This window comes from Natrix helvetica (assembly GCF_964273705.1).
Source record: "Natrix helvetica genome assembly, chromosome: 1".
In the NCBI taxonomy this organism is placed as follows: Eukaryota; Metazoa; Chordata; class Lepidosauria; order Squamata; family Natricidae; genus Natrix; species Natrix helvetica.
This window is the reverse complement of record NC_138548.1, coordinates 356,495,309-356,516,010: the sequence shown is the minus strand read 5'-3', so window position 1 is coordinate 356,516,010 and position 20,702 is coordinate 356,495,309. Positions and strand designations below refer to the sequence as shown.

General features: G+C 43.0%; 2 protein-coding genes across 4 annotated transcripts; both read right to left on the bottom strand.

Annotated features, from left to right (window-relative positions):
* Positions 1-490: 490 nt before the first annotated feature.
* On the bottom strand, positions 491-6,568 carry LOC309384278 (uncharacterized protein). Its single transcript, XM_081937588.1, has 2 exons — positions 6,080-6,568; positions 491-3,754 (listed from the first exon to the last, which is right to left on the bottom strand). The coding sequence occupies exon 2, from the start codon at positions 2,567-2,569 to the stop codon at positions 1,205-1,207; it is 1,365 nt and encodes a 454-aa protein (XP_081793714.1). The 5' UTR covers positions 2,570-3,754; positions 6,080-6,568; the 3' UTR covers positions 491-1,204.
* A 5,554-nt stretch (positions 6,569-12,122) lies between these two features.
* Positions 12,123-18,093, bottom strand: LOC309388583 (uncharacterized protein). 3 transcript variants are annotated; one of them, XR_014174812.1, is made up of 3 exons: positions 17,995-18,093; positions 13,430-15,527; positions 12,123-13,394 (listed from the first exon to the last, which is right to left on the bottom strand). XR_014174812.1 is itself a non-coding variant. In XM_081945991.1 (2 exons), the coding sequence occupies exon 2, from the start codon at positions 15,030-15,032 to the stop codon at positions 13,986-13,988; it is 1,047 nt and encodes a 348-aa protein (XP_081802117.1). In that variant the 5' UTR covers positions 15,033-15,527; positions 17,995-18,093; the 3' UTR covers positions 12,123-13,985. The 3 variants fall into 3 exon arrangements, 2 of the variants coding, with proteins under 2 accessions (XP_081802117.1, XP_081802118.1); XM_081945991.1 differs by having other exon boundaries at positions 12,123-15,527; XM_081945992.1 differs by lacking the exon at positions 17,995-18,093 and adding an exon at positions 17,388-17,874 and having other exon boundaries at positions 12,123-15,527.
* Between the last annotated feature and the right edge of the window lie 2,609 nt (positions 18,094-20,702).

Below are 20,702 nucleotides of genomic sequence, written 5' to 3'. Positions count from 1 at the left end.
CAATCGCAATGATAGGTATAAGTATAATCTAATCCTGACCTTCCTGGATGGCATTTTTAATTTTTAAATTTTGGGGTATTTTAATTTTTTAAATTGGTTTTAATTATTAGTTAGTTTATGGTACTGTACAGACTGTGTGCTAAAGTTGTTTTGTCTGGGGCTTTGTGCTTTGTTTTACAATACAATACAATACAATAGTAGAGTTGGAAGGGACCTTGGAGGTCTTCTAGTCCAACCCCCTGCCTAGGCAGGAAACCCTATACCGTTTCAGACAAATAGCTATCCAACATCTTCTTAAAGACTTCCAGTGTTGGGGCATTCACAACTTCTGGAGGCAAGCTGTTCCACTGATTAATTGTTCTCACTGTCAGGAAATTTCTCCTCAGTTTTGTTGTCTAGTATATATTTATTGTCTGTACACCGCCCCGAGTCCCTTCGGGGAGAGGGGGCGGTTTATAAATTTAATAAACTAAACTAAACTAAACTACAACCCTGAGTTAGCCAGTGTTCCGCTTAATAACTCACACATTCATTGAACAGCTTTATCAGAGAGAGAAGGGGGTAGGGGTAGTTAAGGAAAGCAGTCTCGCTTAACGGTGATTGCAACATAAAACAGTAATTGTGATTGCAACATAAAACCGTAATTGATAGCCCCCCCCCCCCCATTAGCCTTTTATCTTGAGCACTACTTGTATGGTGCTTGGGAAATTGTGGCACTCAAAATCTAGAGAACACCAAGGTAGAAGATGGAAACTCCAATTGTGAGAATTCCATAATCAATATAAAAAAACACCACCCAAAAGCCTTTTTGAAGAATTCAACAGTTCTGCTAAAGAAAATATCCAGAAAGTTCTGCTGATCTTAGCTTTTATAAAGGGTGTGAGTCCTTTGGTATGTCACCAGACTGGAATTATGACTGAAACTTTTCCTACACTCTGGACACTCATATGGTTTGTCTTGGGAATGAGTCCTCTAATGTGTTATTAGGCCACAATTCTGACTGAAACTTTTGCAACAATCTGAACAATCATAAGGTTTGTCCTGTGTGAGTCCTCTGGTGTCTTACCAGAGTGGAAATATAATTGAAACTTTTCCCACACTCTGGACACTCATACACTTTCTCTCCCCTGTGAGTCTTCTGATGCGATACCAGGTGGGAATTCCATCTGAAACTTTTCCCACACTCAGGACATTCATATAGTTTCTAGAGGTTATGAGTCCTCTGGTGTGACAACAGGTGGGAATTCTGACTGAAACTTTTACCACAATCTGGACATTCATACGGTTTCTCCCCTGTGTGAGTCCTCTGGTGTCTTATCAGACTGGAAATATGATTGAAACTTTTCCCACACTCTGGACACTCATAAGGTTTTTCTCCTGTGTGAGTCCTCTGGTGTGTCACCAAATGGGAATTCCATCTGAAACTTTTTCCACACACAGGACATTCATACATTTTTTCTCCTGTGTGAGTCCTCCGGTGTGTCACCAGGCTGCCATTATTACTGAACCTTTCCCCACACTCTGGACATTCATAGAGTTTCTCCAGGGTATGAATCCTCTGGTGTGTCACCAGGTGGGAATTCTGACTGAAACATTTGCCACAATCTGGACATTCATACGGTTTGTCCCCTGTGTGAGTCCTCTGGTGTCTTATCAGACTGGAAATATGATTGAAACTTTTCCCACACTCTGGACATTCATATGGTTTTTCCTCTGTGTGAGTCTTCTGATGTCTCACCAGGGTGGAATTCTGTCTGAATTTTTTTCCACACTCTGAACATTCATACGGTTTTTCTCCGGTGTGTGTCATCTGGTGTGTTACCAGGTTGGAATTCTTACTAAAACATTTCCCACACTCTGAACATTCATACGGTTTTTCTCCTGTGTGAGTCCTCTGGTGTGTTACCAGGCAGGAATTATGATTGAAACTTTTCTGACACTCTGGACATTCATACTGGGAATGAGTCCGCTGGTGTATCAATAGGCTGGAATTCTGACTGAAACTTTTGCCACAATCTGGACACTTATATGGTTTGTCCTCTGTGTGACTCCTCTGGTGTGTCACCAGGTCAGAATTATTACTGAAACATTTCCCACATTCTGAACATTCATACGGTTTTTCTCCTGTGTGAATCCTCTGATGTCTTATCAGACTGGAGATATGACTGAAACTATTCCCACACTCAGGACATTCATACGGTTTCACTCCTGTGTGAGTTCTCTGGTGTGTCACCAGGGTAGAATTATGACGGAAAAATTTCCCACATTCTGGACACTCATACGGTTTCTCCCCCGTGTGAGTCTTCTGATGTGATACTAGGTGGGAATTCCATCGGAAACCTTTTCCACACTCAGAACATTCATATGGTTTCTCCAGGGTATGAGTCCTCTGGTGTGTCACTAGGTGGGAATTCCTTCTGAAACGTTTCCTACATTTTGGGCACTCATATGGTTTTTCTCCTGTGTGTGTCCTCTGGTGTATCACGAGGCTGGAATTCTTATGGAAACTTTGCCCACAATCAGGACATTCATACAATTTGTCCTGGAAATGAGTCCTCTGGTGTGTCATTAGGCCGGAATTCTGACTGAATTTTTTGCCACAATCGAGATACTCATATGGTTTGTCCTCTGTGTGAGTCCTCTGGTGTGTCACCAGGTCGGAATTATTACTGAAACATTTCCCACATTCTGAACATGTGTTAATCCTCTGGTGTCTTATTCAACTAGAAATACGACTGAAACTTTTTCCACATTCAGGACATTTATACACTTCTGTTCTTGTGTGAGTTCTCTGGTGTGTCACTAGAGTGGAATTATGACTGAAAAATCTCCTACACTCTGGACACTCATATGGTTTCTCTCCTGTGTGAGTCCTCTGGTGTAACACCAGATGGGAATTCTGACTGAAACTTTTCCCACAGTCAGGACATGCAAAGAGTTTCCCTCCCGTGTGTATTACCAGGGTGGAATTGTGACTGAAAAATTTTCCCAGTCAGGACATTCAAAGGGTTTCTCCACACGGTGAGTTTTTAGGTGTCTCATGAGGTGGGAATTTCTAATGAAACTTTTCCCTCAAACTGGGCACTTAGTTTATTCCTGGTGTGAATCCTCTGCTTTTGCTATGCTTGCTAAAGTTTTTACCACATTGAAAGCACTTGCAGGCCATCTGTCCTATATGTGTCCTTCGATGAACCACAAGAGAGCTGTTCAGACTAAACTATTTCTCACATTTATAGCATTGCTATGGCTTTTCTACAATATGGATCCTCTCCTGCATAATCATTTGTGATTTACAATCTGTAGTTTTCCCATCATAGGCACAATAGGAGCTTTTCCAACAGCGATATTCTTGTGGTCAAATATATGTGTGATTATTTATTTACTGGTGCTTTAATTCCAGCTGTAATCCTCCTCACAGGGCTAGGTCTGCATCACTGTCAGCCCTATGTGGCTATCCAAAAAACCTTTTTCTTTCCGCTGAGTTCCAGAGATTCCCCTTTTTCTGAATGAAACATAAGCACCCTTGATCTTTCATGTAACATATTCTTGAGTTTCTCGTATGATACTTTTTCTACCTTGAAGTCTCCTCTTAATTTTCTTTCCTTTGTCTCTCAACTGCTTGGAAAGAAGAAAAATTTTGTGATTTTCTGAAGGAAATGGAAAATATTTTGATTTCTGGCTGGCTTTGCTTTCTTTTCCAATGTTGCTTGTTATTCTCAGTTTTCCAGAGTGCTCTTATTAACATCTTCTCGGTCTGTAAGATTCAAAGAAAAATGTAACTTTAATCGTTTATAAAAAATGGTTGCAGAAGATGTGAAAAAAAGAATACATTACAATAAATAAGCAAACATGCCACAATAAAGAATAACCTTTTACATTAATTATGATTCATTGGACACATTTGTGTCTAAATTCAAATATCCATTCAGTCATGAAATTCTTTTTTTCAATCTGGTGATTCACAAATTCTTAGCAGTGCAAAGGCTGATCATCAAATATATTTGTAAATGCTGGAGATAGATTGCACAGTTGTAAATACATGCAGAGAGAGAAATACAAATATACACACCTATAATTGTACGTATGTAGAAAATGCATGTGTTTTTAGCTTGAAAATAATCCCAAAATGGTTACAATCGAACCTTCTGAGATAACTTTAGGACATGGGTTTTTACCTGATATAATGATACCTAAACCCTCTGCAAGATTTCATGTTCAGTTTTGCCCGTGGAAGTCCTCGACTCCAAGTACGGGCAGCAAATATTTTCCACAATCACTCTAGTGACATCCTAATTCAAGTACTGCTCCCTTACTGACTGCAATTGTGACTGGCATCTGTGTCAGTAAGGAGCCCAATCGTTAAGCATGATGTCATATGATAATGGCAATTTACATACCATGCTTGTTAGCTTTACAGAAAGGGAATGCTATGAAAACAAAGATGGAAACCCACAGAGAAATTATGTGCCTTAAGTAGACAGAATTTGGAGAAAAACTGAAAATTGGAAAGGGGAAGATGGTAAAGGAATAACTAGAGGAAGCAGGACTGGGTCTATAGAAAATAAACAAAAACTCTGCACAGGGCATTTTATTACATGATTTGGAAAGGCACATACCTCCCCATAGAAGGCCTCATAGCTGTGAATGCGTACTGTAGCAGAACAATAGCCATGAGGTCAAAGGAACTGCCTGCAAAGTTCAGAGAGAGGATTATTCCAAGGCACAGATCTGGGGAAGGCTACAATAAAATTTCTGCTGCACTGAAGGTTCCTATGGCTACAGTGGCCTCCATAATTCTCAAATGGAAAAGGTTTGGCACAACCAGGACTCTTCCAAGAGTTGGTTGTCCAGTCAAACTGAGCAATTGGGGTAGAAGGGCCTTAGTAAGAGAGGTGACCAAGAACCCGATGGTCACTCTGCCCAACGTTATCTCAACAATGAAGCATGGTGGTTATCCCAACAGTGAAGCATGGTGGTGGCAGCATCACACTGTTGGGGGTGTTTTTCAGCAACAGTGATATCCTCAATGAAAACCTGTTCCATAGTGCTCAGGACCTCATACTGGGCCGAAGGTTCACTTCTCAACATGACAAGGACACAGCTAAGACAACATAGGAGTGGCTTAGGGACAACTCTGTGAATGTCCTAGAGGGGCCCAGCCAGAGCTCTGACTTGAACCCTATTGAATATCTCTGGAGGCACCTAAAAATGGCTCTCCATCGATGGTTGCCATCCAACCTGACTGAGCTTGAGAGGTCTTGCCAAGGAAGAATGGCAGAACTCCCCCCCTCCTCCAGGTGTGCAAAGCTTATCGCCTTATACCCCAAAAGACTCGAGGCTGTAATTTCTGCCAAAGGTGCTTCAACAAAGTACTGAGTGAAGGATCTGAATACTTAAGCCAATGTGATATTTCAGTTGTTTTTGTTTTTTAATAAATTTACAGACATTTTAAAAAATACGTTTTCACTTTATCATAAGGAATATACACAAATGAGAAAAAAAATGAATTTCAACAAGTGTAAAATCAGGCTGCAGTATCACAAAATTGACGGAAGTGAAGGGGGTCTGGGTACTGTCTGAATGAACTGCATGTGTGTTCCTATTGACACAGAAATACAGAATCTATTGATGTAAACAATTATGTGCATTTCAGTCTGCAAAATGACTCAGAAGTGAATTGCCTCTAATTTTTTAATCTATTTTTTAAAAGGTGGGGGTCACTAACAGATGAAACGGTGAACAAATCCGATGCAAACGTCCCTTTTGCCCATGAAACTCCTCGCTTGCCAGGAAAGCGACACAAGGACCCAAGTGTTAGGTGAAGGGTGAGGGAGGCGGGTGGCTCAGAAATATGACAAATATATCAAGATTTCTTTAAATCTCCCAGCAGGAAATCACAGGCAGCAACTTTAAATCATGGAGGAAAAGGATAAAACCATTTGGGGAGAGAAAGAATCTGCAGCAGCAGCAACAGCAGCCCGCAGGTTTCATTCTTCTCCCTTCGCTGCTTCCAGGCCGTGGAGGAACCCAAAGGGCCCGACTTTCTCCCGGCTTCTCCTCCAACCTTCCCTCCACTCACCTCCCAGGAGCCGCTTCGACCCTCCAAACGACACAAGAGGTTCCGCCGACACCATCCTCCTTCCGTGGGTGAACCGGAAGAGGAACTTACTCTGTACTCCTCCGCTCTAGCAATATAACTCTCTATAGTTTCAATTGTATTCCAGCTCGGCCTCTCTCCCTCCGGTATAATGTCAATAGTAATGTCAGTACAAGCGATGCCGCTGCTGTTCTCTATTCTCTGCTTTCTAAGGCGCGAGTGTTGCTTCTTTGTAGATCGCCATCTAGCGACATATGGTTGAAAATCACCCTCGGCCTATCTCTAACCTGACGCGTTTGCAAGAGGCTTTCATGGATTCCGTGCTTCCTTCCATGCCATCAAGTTGTATTCGACTCCCATCAAGCACATAAATAGCTTTCGTATATGACAGTCTATCCTATACCTTTTCTTTCAGGTCTCCCAAGAGGGCACACTCATTTTCCCTCTTGCTGGAACGAAACCAAAGGAGAACGTCCTAGGAGGGGAATTACATATAGTACACAACTTGAAAGTGCACCTCCGCTGGGGGCTGGTGAAGATTGTTCCAGCCAGTTTTACACCTAGGGGTGTGCAAAATAAGCCTTCGAAACCTGCCTTGGCAAATGATTGCTGCTGTAACAGTAAGGTGACCAACTTTTTTACAATGAAAAGGAGGACAAATACATTGGAAAAAAATATCGCAAATAAAAGAAATATTTTATTCATTGCAACAATAATACACTAAAATATGATATATGCATAATAAAAACATTTGCAACATTTTATATTATAATTATGCTTACATGCCTGTTAATTATTATTTAAATGAGTACTTTTCCATTGAATTAATTTTTTTGTCAATGTATCATCTTCTAACAATATATTGGAAATATCTGAACAAGAAATATCCTTCATATTGAATTTTACGGCAAGTGCTGCAGCTAGAGTATCAACATTCAATCGCAATTTCTCACTTGTCGAAAAATCATTGGCAATTTGAAAAAAACTCTTTCAACCTCTGCATTAGTTCCAGGGCAGCACAACGTAAATTGAACAAGTATAAATAAATTTTCACATGGAATATGTTCATTTTTGAAATGGCTGAAAATAGCCACCCATCTTTTATCAATTTCAACGTGTTGATTTTCCCATTGTATTAATTTTTCAGAATTTAAATATACATTCAGTCTTCTAATTTCTTCAAAGAGACAATTGTCATCTATTTTAATGTCTAGCATTTCTTTAGATAAAAATTCAACACAAGATTCAATATCTGTCCAATATATTTGCGATGAAGTAAAAAAAACACCATTAAAAACTGTTTAATAAAACGTGAATTGTACTTACCTCTGTATAATTGAATATTCACTGAGAAAGAAATAATTACCGTGAGTCATTCAATTGCCGACGTGCCGTGAGTCTACTGCATGCGTATGCGCTGTGTCGTGTTTCGGTAAGAAGTAAACAAAGCCACTTGCACGCGGCGCTCTCAAGGTCTCCCGTGCGGAGCGCATGCGTCTCATAATCGCATCTTATACTGCACTATAACGAGCCTTGATGAATTGTCATGTCAAATACAAATACGTCACATAACACGCAACAGATTAGTCTCCAAATATCGAAAAGGAGGACATGTAGGAGGACACTTTTCGAGGGAGGACAGAACTTACAAAAGAAGGACTGTCCTCCCTAAAGGAGGATGGTTGGTCACCTTAGTAACAGTGAAGCTGTTGAATGGAAGGCTCTAGCCCTAGTCTGTCAGGCCTCGCAGGGAGGCCCTCATTGTCACTCCAATTCTGCCAGGGGTTTCTTTTGCAGGAACGAAACCAAGGAAAGCATCCCTGGGGAGAACACAATGTGCCATCAGGCAGGGACAAAGTGCACCTCCCTTGAGGATTAGTGAAGACTTTTCCAGCCAGCTCCTTCTCTTGGGGGTGCAGGATAACTTCCCAAAACTATATTTGCGACTGAGGGAAGCTTGAAGAGTGATGCTTTACACCTACTTAGCTTCAGAAGATTAGGCAGGTGCTGCATCATAAAAGTTGATAATAGCCTTGTTTGTTTGTGCAACCTTAAACAATAGCCAGCTTCATCCCATTGATAAAAGAATGAAATAAGGGGCAAAACCTTGAAGTGCCCACCCACATTGCTTCCAAACCCATCTAGATAGGAGATATTATTTTTCCCTCTGCATTCTTGCAGCTGGAACTGCCCGGATTTCCCTCAGCAAGTAACGTGGTTTAACATCTACATGAAATCTCTAGGAGAGGCCATCCATCCTATCATATCCAATTATGTAACGGTGGTCTTTGATTTACACCACTTCATTTAGTGACCAAGGGTTGGGGATTCCTGATCTAGACAATGATTTATCCTTTCAAATCACTTGGGGGAAATGCACCACTGCCCTTCACTTTTAAAAAGCCCAGTCAAAATACCATCATCCATGCGGCAGGCTGAGGTTAATAATTTCTGAAGTGCTCCAAGGTTTACATTATATTAAAATACTTTCAGAAATCTTTACAGAAAGGGGAATTCGACAGGAATTTCTCCAGCTGGACAGACGTGGGGAATGTGAGCTCTGAAGAGTCTCACATGAACCCTGTCTGACAAACTTACTCTGGTGATCCTTTTTTTGGATCAGAACCCTCCTGGAAGGGGGTCGAGGAAGGGCAGCGTTTCACCAGACCCAGAGGGAGGCAACAGGTTCTTCTCAGGTCGGAGATTTGCCTTATGAATTGGAGTTGGGGCGGCAGTCTGCAATATGGCTGACAAGATGCTGACTAAGATGTCTAAGCAAATCAACAGGCGGGTGTGGAAGAGATGAAAGACCGGTAAGAAAATGTATCTAACCCACAGCCATAAATTAAACCTGGTAAAGGCAAAGAAATCTTGAGAGCATAAACAATATTGATGGTCAGACCCGGATTTCCTCCAAAAGAAAGAAGGAAGGAAGGAAGGAAGGAAAAAAGAAAGAAAGAAAGAAAGAAAGAAGAAAGAAAGAAAGAAAGAAAGAAAGAAAGAAAGAAAGAAAGAAAGAAAGAAAGAAAGAAAGAAAGAAAAAAAGAAAGAAAGAAAAGGAAAATGGAGGGTTGAAACACCAGCCCCCCCAAAAGCTAAACAAATTCGAACAGAAAAGGAAAAAGCAGAGAAGTGACAAACCCCTTCAAATATAAACTCTATATTTGGTTTTGGATATGAAATAGCAACTACACATTCTGAAAAATTACTTCGCTTTGAACCAACTCCAAAAAATCAAGGGAAAAAAACACTTCTTCTCACTGATAACTGATAACTTAACCTTGACTGTGCAGGAAGTTTTAATTAACCAACTGCCATAAATCAGAATTTGGGAAAGCAGGAGGCAAAAGAGAAACGTACCCGAATCTGGCTGTTTGCAAGTTTGTCCCAATTGATATGTTTTGAGCAGCTGTGGCTGACAGGAGGGGGAATGTAACAGGGGAAAGAATTATTACAGGGTCAAGAACTGGGAAATGCAATGGTTTTTTCCCCTCCTTCTTTCGTCCCTTTTTTTCTCTGCAAAATAATAAGATGACCCCAGCTTCTCTTCCTGTCCCACAGTATTTGAAATTTAAGGTGGACCAGACCCTCAAAATAAGACTTGTATAACTAACTGCAATTTTGGAACTGGACATTAAGGAAGAACAAAAGACCAACATGGCTCCCATTGCTCTTCCCACAGCAGTAGATAAATTTAAGGTGGAACAGAACTCTGAAATAAGAAGAAGGGGGGCAAGGCAACAAAGGGGTAGAAATGGAGGGAAATAAAAAGCAGACAAAAAAACTCCATTAGTCTTGGCAGTGGTGTAAGGAAAATTGTAAAAAGGGGAGGTGTCCCAACAAAAGGGAATAAAAAGCAGACAAAAGTGGTTTCGGAGGTTGTTAGTGGCATAAGGAAAATTGAAGTAGAAGATTTATGCCCCAACAAAGAGAAATATAAAATATCCTTTTGATGGTGACTTGGGGAAAATTGAAGAGAGTGGATGTGTCAAAATAAAGAAAAGGGAGAAGATAGGAATAGAGAAGTGGGAAAAAAGACTTACTAGGAAAAAAATCAGCTAACTAGAAACTTATATATGGGAAAATATAAAGCTAAGATAAGGGTTTTATTCCTAAATATGATAATAAAATGGAGTTGCCAATTGGTTGAATATAATAATGGAAAGATAATTAAACAAAGGTTAAAATATACGGAATATGGATAAACATATAAACACTGATATAGGAAGGTTGTAAAGCAGAGGTTTGTGATTAACTTTTATACATGATAATTAAACTGAGTTGTGAATTGACTGAATATGACAATAGAAGGACAACTAAGCATGGGTTAAAATATATGAAACATGGACATACAGTATATAAAAATTTTAAGATGCTGAATAAAGTGAGATGTTTACCGCTGTTATTCTATACAATAGACTAAGGGAATTGTAATGAACATTGAGGAGCAAGGATTGCCATTTATTAAGGGTAATCTAATCTTAAGATATGGAAAATGGAGAGGGAACATGAAATACACCCACGATGGGAAACTATTGAGATTTAAAGACAGAATCACTAACCGGGGGCATGTAAGGATGTATAATTATATAAAGATAATGATGAGAATAGCTGGAAACTGTAACTAGGTCTACATCTTGGTCAAAATTAGGCTGTGGAGGGAGGCTTTTAAAAGTACAATGACTATATATTTCAGTGATGGCGAACCTTTTTTGGCTCGCGTGCCACAAGTGGGGGGAGCGCAGGGGGGTCGAGTGCGGGCGTGCCGCACCGATAATGCAACGCCCGACCACCCCAGTGCACATGCGCGCAAAACGCGCGACCACCACCCCATTTTTACATTTTTTTTGCCCTCCCCAGGCTCTAGGGGCTTTATAGGAGCCTGGGGAGGGCGAAAAGAGCCTCCCCCGACCCCCCGGAGGCTTCAGGGACTGTCCAGAGGCTTCCCTGAAGCCTTTGGAGCGCTTAAAACCACACTCCGAGCAAACCGGAAGTGACTTCCGGGTTGCTCGGAGGGCCGTTTTAAGCGCTCCAAAGGCATCAGGGAAGCCTCGGACGGTCCCTGAAGCCTTCGGAACGCTTAAAACGACCCTCCGAGCAACCCGGAAGTGACTTCAGGGACCGTCCCTGAAGCCTGCGGGGGGGGGGCGGGGGGGGGGGAAGCTCTTTTCGCCCTCCGCAGGCTCCTATAAAGCCTCTGGAGCCTGGGGAAGGCAAAAAATAGCTTTTAAAAAGGTGAACTCAGCTGGCCAGCACGCGCATGCGCGCTGGCCAGCTGACAGGGCAGCGCCTTGCGTGCCCTGACAAATGGCTCCGCGTGCCACTTGTGACACACGTGCCATAGGTTCGCCATCACGGATATATGTACACTTTTTTGTTCTATTTTTTAAAAAAGGAGAATACATGTTAAAATTAAAATATGTATATTGAAAAGTAATTATAAATACCATCAACATAAAATGGAGCTTGCTCAGAAACTGAAATACACCAATTAAATGAGATGAAGAGTGGGAAACAGAGGAGAAAGAGGGAAGAAGAGAGGGATAAGAGAGAGGGCAAAGGGGGGGGAGAGGAGGAGAGAAATGAGGAACGGAAAGGGGAGAGAGGAGAAAGAGAGAGGAAGGAGAAGTAGAGAAGGGAAGGATGATAGAGGGAAGAAAGGAGGTAGGGAGGGGGAGGAGAAAGAGAGAAGAAAGTGATGGATAAGGTACAAATATGGTGCATGGAGAGCAGAAGAGCCAATAATTCTTTTTGGGAGTTGATGGTAAGATGAATCAATGAAAACATTTAATAATACAATATGATGTTGGCTATGTAATAGTATCCATGTGATTATATGTTATGAAAATGAAAAAAAATGAAAAAACTTTATTAAAAAAAAAGAAATCTTTACAGAAAGGAGAAGGTCTGAAAGTGAAAGTGGAGAGACTCAGATAAATTCTGTGCCTTATATATGGGAGCCATGAAATTTGGGAGGGAAGTTTGTAATGGAATAACTACAAGGAAGGATTGGCTGAATACAATATAAACAGAAACTCTCCAAAGGACATTTTATTCCAACAACTGAAGCCTCTTTGGAGCTCAACCAACATGCCTCTTGTGCACACCAGTCCCTCTTCCCCAAAATGGTCAAAGGCAATTCTTAGAACTGGTCTTCCGGTTTCCATGTGTGCATGCTGATTGTCACGCACGCATATATGCCAGAAACCAGAAACATGCACACGCCAGAAACTGGATGTTCTGGTTTCCAGTGCACATATGCACACCGGGCAGCTCCTTTTCCCCAACGAGCATGTGCACTCCCTTTTTGGCACTCGGTGTCGAAAAGGCTCGCCATCACTGCCCTACTTAATTTCTAACTCTTATTATTCATTTCAATTATCAGATATTTGTGAAATTGCCTTTCTATACATCATTGCATCTCTGAATGACTCATCTTTTTTCCAATTACTAGAGCAGTTTTCATAATAGTTGGAGAACATCATTGATTCATAAACTTCAAGTGGTCAATAAATGAACTGTTGAAAGTTGAGGACTACCTGTAGCTATTTTCTAAGTTGCCTCTCACAGAATCGCAGGAACATAGGGTTGGAAGGGACATTGGAGGTCTTCTAATCCAAAAGCCTGCTCAAGGTCAAACAATTGTTGAAAACCTCCAGTGACAGAGCACTCACAAGACCAGGAGGCAAGCTATTCCATTGATTAATTGCTCTCAGAAAATTTCTCCTTACCTCTAGATTGGATCTCTCTTTCAAGAACTTCCACCCATTATTTCTTGTCCTGTTCTTTAGTACCATAGAGAATAAGTCAACCCCCTCTTCTTTGTGACAGACGCTCAATTACTGGAAGACATGTCCCCCCAATCCTTCACTTCGATAGCCTAGACATACCAAGGTCCTTCAACCCTGTCATATAATTTTATTATTAAACTTATTGACTGCACATCTCAGAATTTGGAGCAACTCTGAGCATCTTGCTTTGCCTTGATTTTCATAGCAACACTGACAATACCCATTTTTCCTCGTCAAAAGCTATTGAGAGTCCTTACAAAATACATTTTTTAAAATGAAACTTTTTCCACTGCAGAGTTTTTTCTCAAATCACCACCACCAAGGGGGATGCAACAAATACATCGGTATTATGGTGCTGCTGTCACCATAATGAATTCCAGGCACAATAAAAATGACAGCTGCTTCCACAATAATCATGCGGCCCAGGGATGCATGTCCTGCCCTCTTTCCCCAAAATGAGGTTCACTGATCTTCAAAAGGTATGGAGGAGGAGGCTTTGAGGCCTGCTGGGGTGGGAGTCAGGTCTAAGAACTGCAGGGACCCAGTGGGAGTGGGACAAAGCCTGTGGGGACCCTGTGGAAAAGAGAAAGGGCTGAGGTGATCAAAGGGTTGCGGTAGAGGATGGCTTTGGAATGCAAGCCTGGGCCTCGGCTATAGCTACAACCGTGAGTTAGCCAGTGTTCTGCTTAATAACTCACACATTCATTGAACAGCTGTATCAGGGAGAAAAGGGAGTGAGGGAAGTTAAGCAAAGCAGTCTCATTTAATGCTAATTGCAACATAAAATTGATAGGCCCCATAACGCTTATATCTCAAGGACTACATTTATGGTGGCTGGGAAATTCTGGCACTCAAAAGCTGGAGAATACCAAGGTAGAAGATGGAAACGCCAATTGTGGGAATTCAATAATCAATATATAAAAAAAACAATAACTCCAAAAGCCTTTTTGAAGAATTCCATACTTCTGCAAAAGGAAATATCCAGAAAGTTCTGCTGATTACCAGAAACAAACAGTTAGACTTTATCAAGGCTGTGAGTCCTCTGGTGTGTCACCAAACTGGAAATATTACTGAAACTTTTCCCACACTCTGGACACTCATAGTTTCTCTCTTGTGTGAATCCTCTGGTGTTTCAAAAGGTTGGAATTCTGACTGAAACTTTTCCCACACACTGGACATTCATATGGTTTTTCTCCTGTGTGAATCCTCTGGTGTGTTACCAGATTGAAATTCTGACTGAAACTTTTGCCACATACAGGACATTCATATGGTTTCTCCTGGGAATGAGTCCTCTGGTGTGTCATTAGGCTGGAAGTCTGACTGAAACTTTTGCCACACTCTGGACACTCATACGGTTTCTCTCCTGTGTGAATCCTCTGGTGTGTTACTAGATTGAAATTCTGACTGAAACGTTTCCCACATTCAGAACATTGATATGGTTTGTCCTGGGAATGAATCCTCTGGTGTGTCACCAGGTTGGAATTATTACTGAAACATTTGCCACAATCTGGACACTCATACGGTTTCTTCCCTGTGTGAGTCCTCTGGTGTATCACCAGGGTGGAATTATGACTGTAACTTTTCCCACACTCTGGACACTGATACGGTTTGTCTCCCGTGTGAATCCTATGGTGTGTCAGCAGGTGCGAATTCTTACTGAAACGTTTCCCACATTCTGAACATTCATACGGTTTTTCTCCTCTGTGAATCTTCTGATGTGTTATCAGATTGGAATTATGACTGAAACATTTCCCACATTCAGGACATTCATATGGTTTGTCTTGGGAATGAGTCCTTTGGTGTATCACCAGGCTGGAATTCTGACTGAAATGTTTCCCACACTCTGAACACTCATATGGTTTGTCCCCCGTGTGAGTCCTCTGGTGTGTCACCAGGGTCGAATTATGACCGAAACTTTTCCCACACTCTGGACACTCATACGGTTTGTCCCCTGTGTGGGTCCTCTGGTGTTGAACCAGGTTGGAATTATTACTGAAACATTTCCCACACTCTGGACATTCATATGGTTTTTCTCCTGTGTGAATCATCTGGTGTATTACCAGGCTGGAATTATGACTGAAACATTTCCCACACTCAGGACATTCATACCGTTTCTCCTGGGAATGAGTCCTCTGGTATGTCATTAGGCTGGAATCCTGACTGTACCTTTTCCCACAGTCTGAACAATCATATGATTTCTCTCCTGTGTGAGTCTTCTAAGTGTCACCAGGTTGGTGATATTCTTGAGGTCAAATAAATGTGCGATCATTTACTGGTGCTTTAATTCCATCTGTTTTCCTCCTCACAGGGCCAGGCCTGCATCACTGTCAGCCCTATGTGGCTATCCAATAGACCTTTTTATTCTCTGACTTCGTCTTTCTCCGAATGAAATATAATCTCTCTTGATCTTCATATAACGTATTGTTGAGCTTCTCATACTCTACTTTTTCCAGCTTGAAATCTCCTCTTAATTTTTTTCTCCTTTGTCTCTCAACTGCTGGAAAAAGGACAAGAATTTTGTGATATTTTTTTTTTTAGGAAATAGAAAATATTTTGATTTCTGGCTGGCTTTACTTTCTTTTCCAATGTTGCTTGTTATTCCCCGTTTTTCAGAGTGCTCTTAATGACATCTTCTCTCTCTGTAAGATTCAAAGAAAAATGTAACTTTAATTGTTTATAGAATGGTTGCAGAAGATGTGGAAAAAAGAAAAAAGTACACTTTACAATCAATAAGCAAATATGTCACAATAAACAATAACCTCTTACATTAGTTATGATTCATTTGACACATTTGCTCTTTTTCACTTTGGTGATTCACAAATTCCTAGCAGTGCAAAGGCTTATCATCAAATATATCTGGAAATGCTGGGGATAGATTGTACAGTTGCAAATATATGCACAGAGAGAGAAATACAAATACACACATGTATAACTGTATGTATGCAGAAAATCTTATTTCCAATAGGAAATACCGTGCTTGCTGGCTTTACATTAAGGGAATCTATGAATGCTATGAAAGCAAATGTGGGAGGACTCAGAGAAATTCTGTATCTGAAATAGAATTGGAGAAAAACTGAAAATTGGAAAGGGAAGATGGTAATGGAATAACTAGAGCAGAGGCCGCATGTGGCTCTTTTATCCCTCTGCTGCAGCTCCCTTTTTTCATCCCTCTGCTGCAGAGATAAGCAGTCAGGGCCAGTTCTCCGGTGCCTGATCTCTTGCTCAAGGGCGAGGGAAAGGGGGTTGGGCGCACAGTGCCCACCCGTGGCTTTAAACCTTACACAGGTGACACTTTTTAATCAACGCCAGTGGCGGCATTGCTCCTCTGGAGAAGTAAAGACGCTCAGGGTAGTGGGAAAAGGGGAACTGGCCCCGCTGAAACTCACATGCCGACCCCGGGGGTCAGGCTTCAAGAAAGCCAGAGTGCCCTCACCAAAAATGCTTGCCCATCAGCCGGTCAACCCATCTGCCCCTCACACCTTCACTGCGCTTTGGCTGAGGCTGGCTGCTTGCTTGAGGAAGGTCTCCCTGCTCGTGTGCCCCCTCCCGCCCCCCACCACAGTAAGCCAGGGGGTTACAGGAGGAGTATTGTCTTCGGGGAAGCTGCTGCCACAGCTCACACTCAGCAACAGAGAGAGAGAGAGAGAGAAAGAGAGTGACAGAGAGAGAGCGTAAAAGAGACAGAGAGCGAGAGAGACAGAGAGACAGCGAAAGACAGGGAGAGAGACAGACAGAGAAGAAAAGGAGGAGTATTGTCTTCGGGGAAGCTGCTGCCACAGCTCGCACTCAGCAACAGAGACAGAGAGAGAGAAAGAGAGTGACAGAGAGAGAGTGTAAAAGAGACAGAGAGACAGAGAGAGACAGAGAGGGGGGGTGAACAACACACTTTAGACTGGGTGTGGCAAGGTGGCTGGGAGGGGAGGGGTGAGGCGGGGCTGGGCGGGGCAACTAATTTAACAACCTCTCTGCCCTAATGATCAGCTGGGTAGGCGTAGCTGGGGTGTGTGTGTCATGTGATTGGATGGGAGTGAGTGACCATGAGTTGGCCATGCTCACCCAGCCACACCGGTTGTTAAGTTATTGACTCCAGTGTTTTCTTCTATGTGGGAAACGGGTGCAAATGGCTCTTTAGAGTGTTTATGGTTGCAGATTCCTGAAGTAGAGGAAGCAGGATTGGCTCAATAGAATATAAACAAAAACTCTGCACAGGGCATTTTATTCCAACAACTGAAGCCTCTTTGGAGCTCAACCAACCTATCTCTTGTGCACACCAGTCTCTCTTCCCCAAAATGCTCTGCAGGCAGTTATTGGAGCTCCCAGGCCTGTCCCTTGACTGGATAATCTTTTATCTTTCTAATTATTTCACAGAACCCTCTTGACCTCTTTGCAAAGCTGTTTGTAAAAAAAGAGCTGAGAGCTGCTTCTTCAGAATAGATTATACAATCCGTAAAAGAATTAAAATAAATTGAAAACCTCCAGAGAAAGGGATGTTCACTTACATGGGCCGAGAGAAACGGGGATGCAGCCGTCACCCGAAAGGGAATGTGGGCAAGTCAGAGAGGCAGATTCAGGTGCTGCATCTCAAAGCAAGCCCACCTTTAGATGCCATTTGGCTCCTCCTAGCAGGCTTCACGCCCTCGGAGGGAGCCCCTCCAGCCACCATCCCTCTGAGCCCAGATCCTCTTCCTCCCCTCCAGACCCTGGGAGGCGGATCCTCCCCAGCAGCCACAGCGGAACGTGGGAACGGTGGTGCCCAACCTTCCGGAAAACACGACCTCCCCCTGGGAGCCCGTCTGCACCAAATGTTGGGCTGCGGGGAAAGTGGGGGGGCTTGGAGGGAGGATTTTAAGGGGAGTCGGAGAGCCGTTCGCAGGAGCAGCAACCGAGGAGAAGGAGGAGAAGCGGCGGCGCAGCGGTTCCCACGGAGCAGAAAACCTTGCAAGGAAAGGCGGAGACTGGGAAGGGGAGGGGGCGCAACTGGGGAAACCCCCCTCGCTCTCCCTCCCTCCCCCAAGGAATCCCTCCTCCCCTTCCCTCACCTGGGGATTCCCCCCTCCTCCCTTCCCCTCCCCCAACCCCTCCCCCTCTCCCAGCGTCCTTGCCCACCTGGCGGCCCTTGAATGCCCCTCCCCGAGAGGGGATCTCCGCAGCACTTGGCGTAAGAGACCAGGATGGGAGGCAAGGAGGGGTCGGAGATTGGCTTCCAGCCCCCTCTTTCCCCTTTCCTGCTTCCCCTCTAGGCGCAAAAGCTCTCTGCGTTTAACCCCTTCGCTGAAACCAATAAGGGGAGGGGGCGACTGGGGCGCCCCCGAGCAATGCCAACGTCCTCCATCCGGGCGTTATTATATTTTCATCTCTGTAACTGTTGGCACCTCTGTTTGGTTGCTAATTGACTCTGCCTTGAAGTTCCCTTCGGTTTATAGCTTGTCACAGAGACAGCTTTGCTTGTTTATTTGCACAAAAGGAACCCATTCCCTTCCCAACCAAGCACTTTCCAGAAGGAATAATGGCATAATTAATTAAAACCTATCTGTACTTTTCAGCATTAATGATACCATGAATATCGCCAACACCACTGGCAGAAATACTGCCCCAAACAAGGACAGACGCTCCACCATGTTCCCTTGAAGGCGGCAAACACTCATTTGTTCATCTCTCTCTCTTCTCACATAGGGTGTCGACAATTGGATCCAAAAATTTGAAACTTATGTTCATCATTCCATAATACTCTTTTCCATTGATCCTTAGTCCAATTTTTGTGTGCTTCAGCATATCTTAGCCTTTTCACTGTGTTCCCCTTCTGCAAGTGGTGCCTTGGCTACTACCCATCCACAAAGACCATTCCTGATTGAGCTCCTTCAGACAGTAGAAGGGTCAACTTGGCCAGATTAACAGAGTTGGAAGGAACCTTATAGGTTATCTAGTCCAACCCCACTCAAGCAGGAGACCCTACACCATTTCTGACAAATGGCAGTCCAATCTCTTCTTGAAAGTCTCAAGTGACGAAGCTCCCACAACTTCCGAGGGCAAGCTATTCCATTGGTTAATTGTTCCCACTGTCAGAAAGTTCCTCCTTATTTCTATGTTGAATTTCTCCTTGGTCAGTTTCCATCTATTATTCCTTGGCTGGCATTACGTGCTTTGCAAAATAACTTGACCCTTTCCTCTCTGTGCCAGCCCCTAAAATATTGGAACACTGCTATCATATTTCCCCTGGTCCTTCTCTTCACTAGACTAGCCATGTCCAGTTCCTGTAACCATTCTTCATATGTTTTAGTCTCCAGTCCCCTAATCATCCTGCTTGCTCTCCTCTGCACTTTTTCTAGTATCTCAATATTTTATAGTGTGGTGACCAAAATTCGGTGCAGTACTCTAGGTGTGGTCTTACTATGGCTTTATAAAGTGGTATTAGTACCTCACTTGATCTAGATTGTATCCCTCTGTTAATGCAACCTAGGATTACATTGGCTTTTTTGGCTGCTGCTGTACACTGCTGGCTCATATTTAGCTGGTTGTGGACTAAGACTCCAAGATCCCTCTCACAATCACTATTATGAAGCCTGGTTTCATCCAGTTTATATGTGTACTTTTGGTTTTTCTTACCTAAGTGTAGGACTTTACTTTTCTCTACATTGAATTTCATTTTGTTAAATAGGGCTCAGTGCTCAAGTCTGTCAAGGTCCAGATGGATCTTGAGCCTATCTTCTAGGGGGTTAGCTATTCCTGCCAGCTTAGTATCATCTGCAAATTTGGTAAGTTCCCCTTCTATTCCCTCATCTAAGTCATTTGTGAAGATATTGAAGAGTACTGGGCCTAAGACAGAACCTTGTGGTACCCCACTGCTTACTTCTCTCCATATAGACATAGACCCACTAAGGACTACTCGTTGAGTACGGTTTGTCAGCCAGTTGCAAATCCATCTGGTGGTGGAGCTACCTATCCCACTTTTTTCTACCTTACGAAGAAGTAGGTTGTGGTCCACTTTGTCGAATGCCTTGCTGTTATGTCCACAGTATTTCGCTGGTATGCTAATTTAGTCACCATGTTGAAGCATGAAATAAGATTGGTTTGGCATGATCTGTTTTTAATGAAGCCGGGCTGGTTGCTAGTTATTACTTTACTCATTTCTAGGTGTTGGCAGATCTGTTTTCCCCCCCCAGTATCTTCCCGGGTATGATGTTAGGCAGAGGTGGTATTCCACCGGTTCGCACCAGTTCACCCAAAGTGGTAGAGGTCATTTCCCAGAGATTGGAGAACCTGGCTGGCTGGCCATGCCCCCTAATTGGTACCTCTGTCACTGGTTGCTCACCCCGCCCAACACTCGCCCCAGCCCGACGGGGACGGGGGGGGGTGGCCCGTCAAACTTCCCAGCATTGCAGCTGTGGCAGGGATGGGGAAGCCTCGCCAGCTGTCCCCAGATGGTAAGTTTTCCAGTCCCCTACCTTCCTCTCTCCCTCCCTCCAGATTCAAGAGGTCCGGCACCCCCAGCAGAAGCGTCAGGGTTGGCCCCCTCCCCAAAGCATCCCCCGAATAAGCACAAAATGCTAAGAACTTAAATTTGCAAAAAAAGTCAATATGCCTCGAGAGGACCTAAAGCAGTTTGAAGGAAGTTAACTACTTAATCATGTATAAGTTTATTCTCAAATGTGGGAGCCGATTGTAAGGACAGTAACTTCAGCCTCAGTAAGGAAGAGTTTTGCCCCATTTAATGACCTTTCTTGCTACATTTGTTAAGTGAATCACTGTAGTTGTTAATTTAGCAATACGATTATCAAGTGAATCTGGCTTCCACATTGACTTGGCTTTTCAGAAAA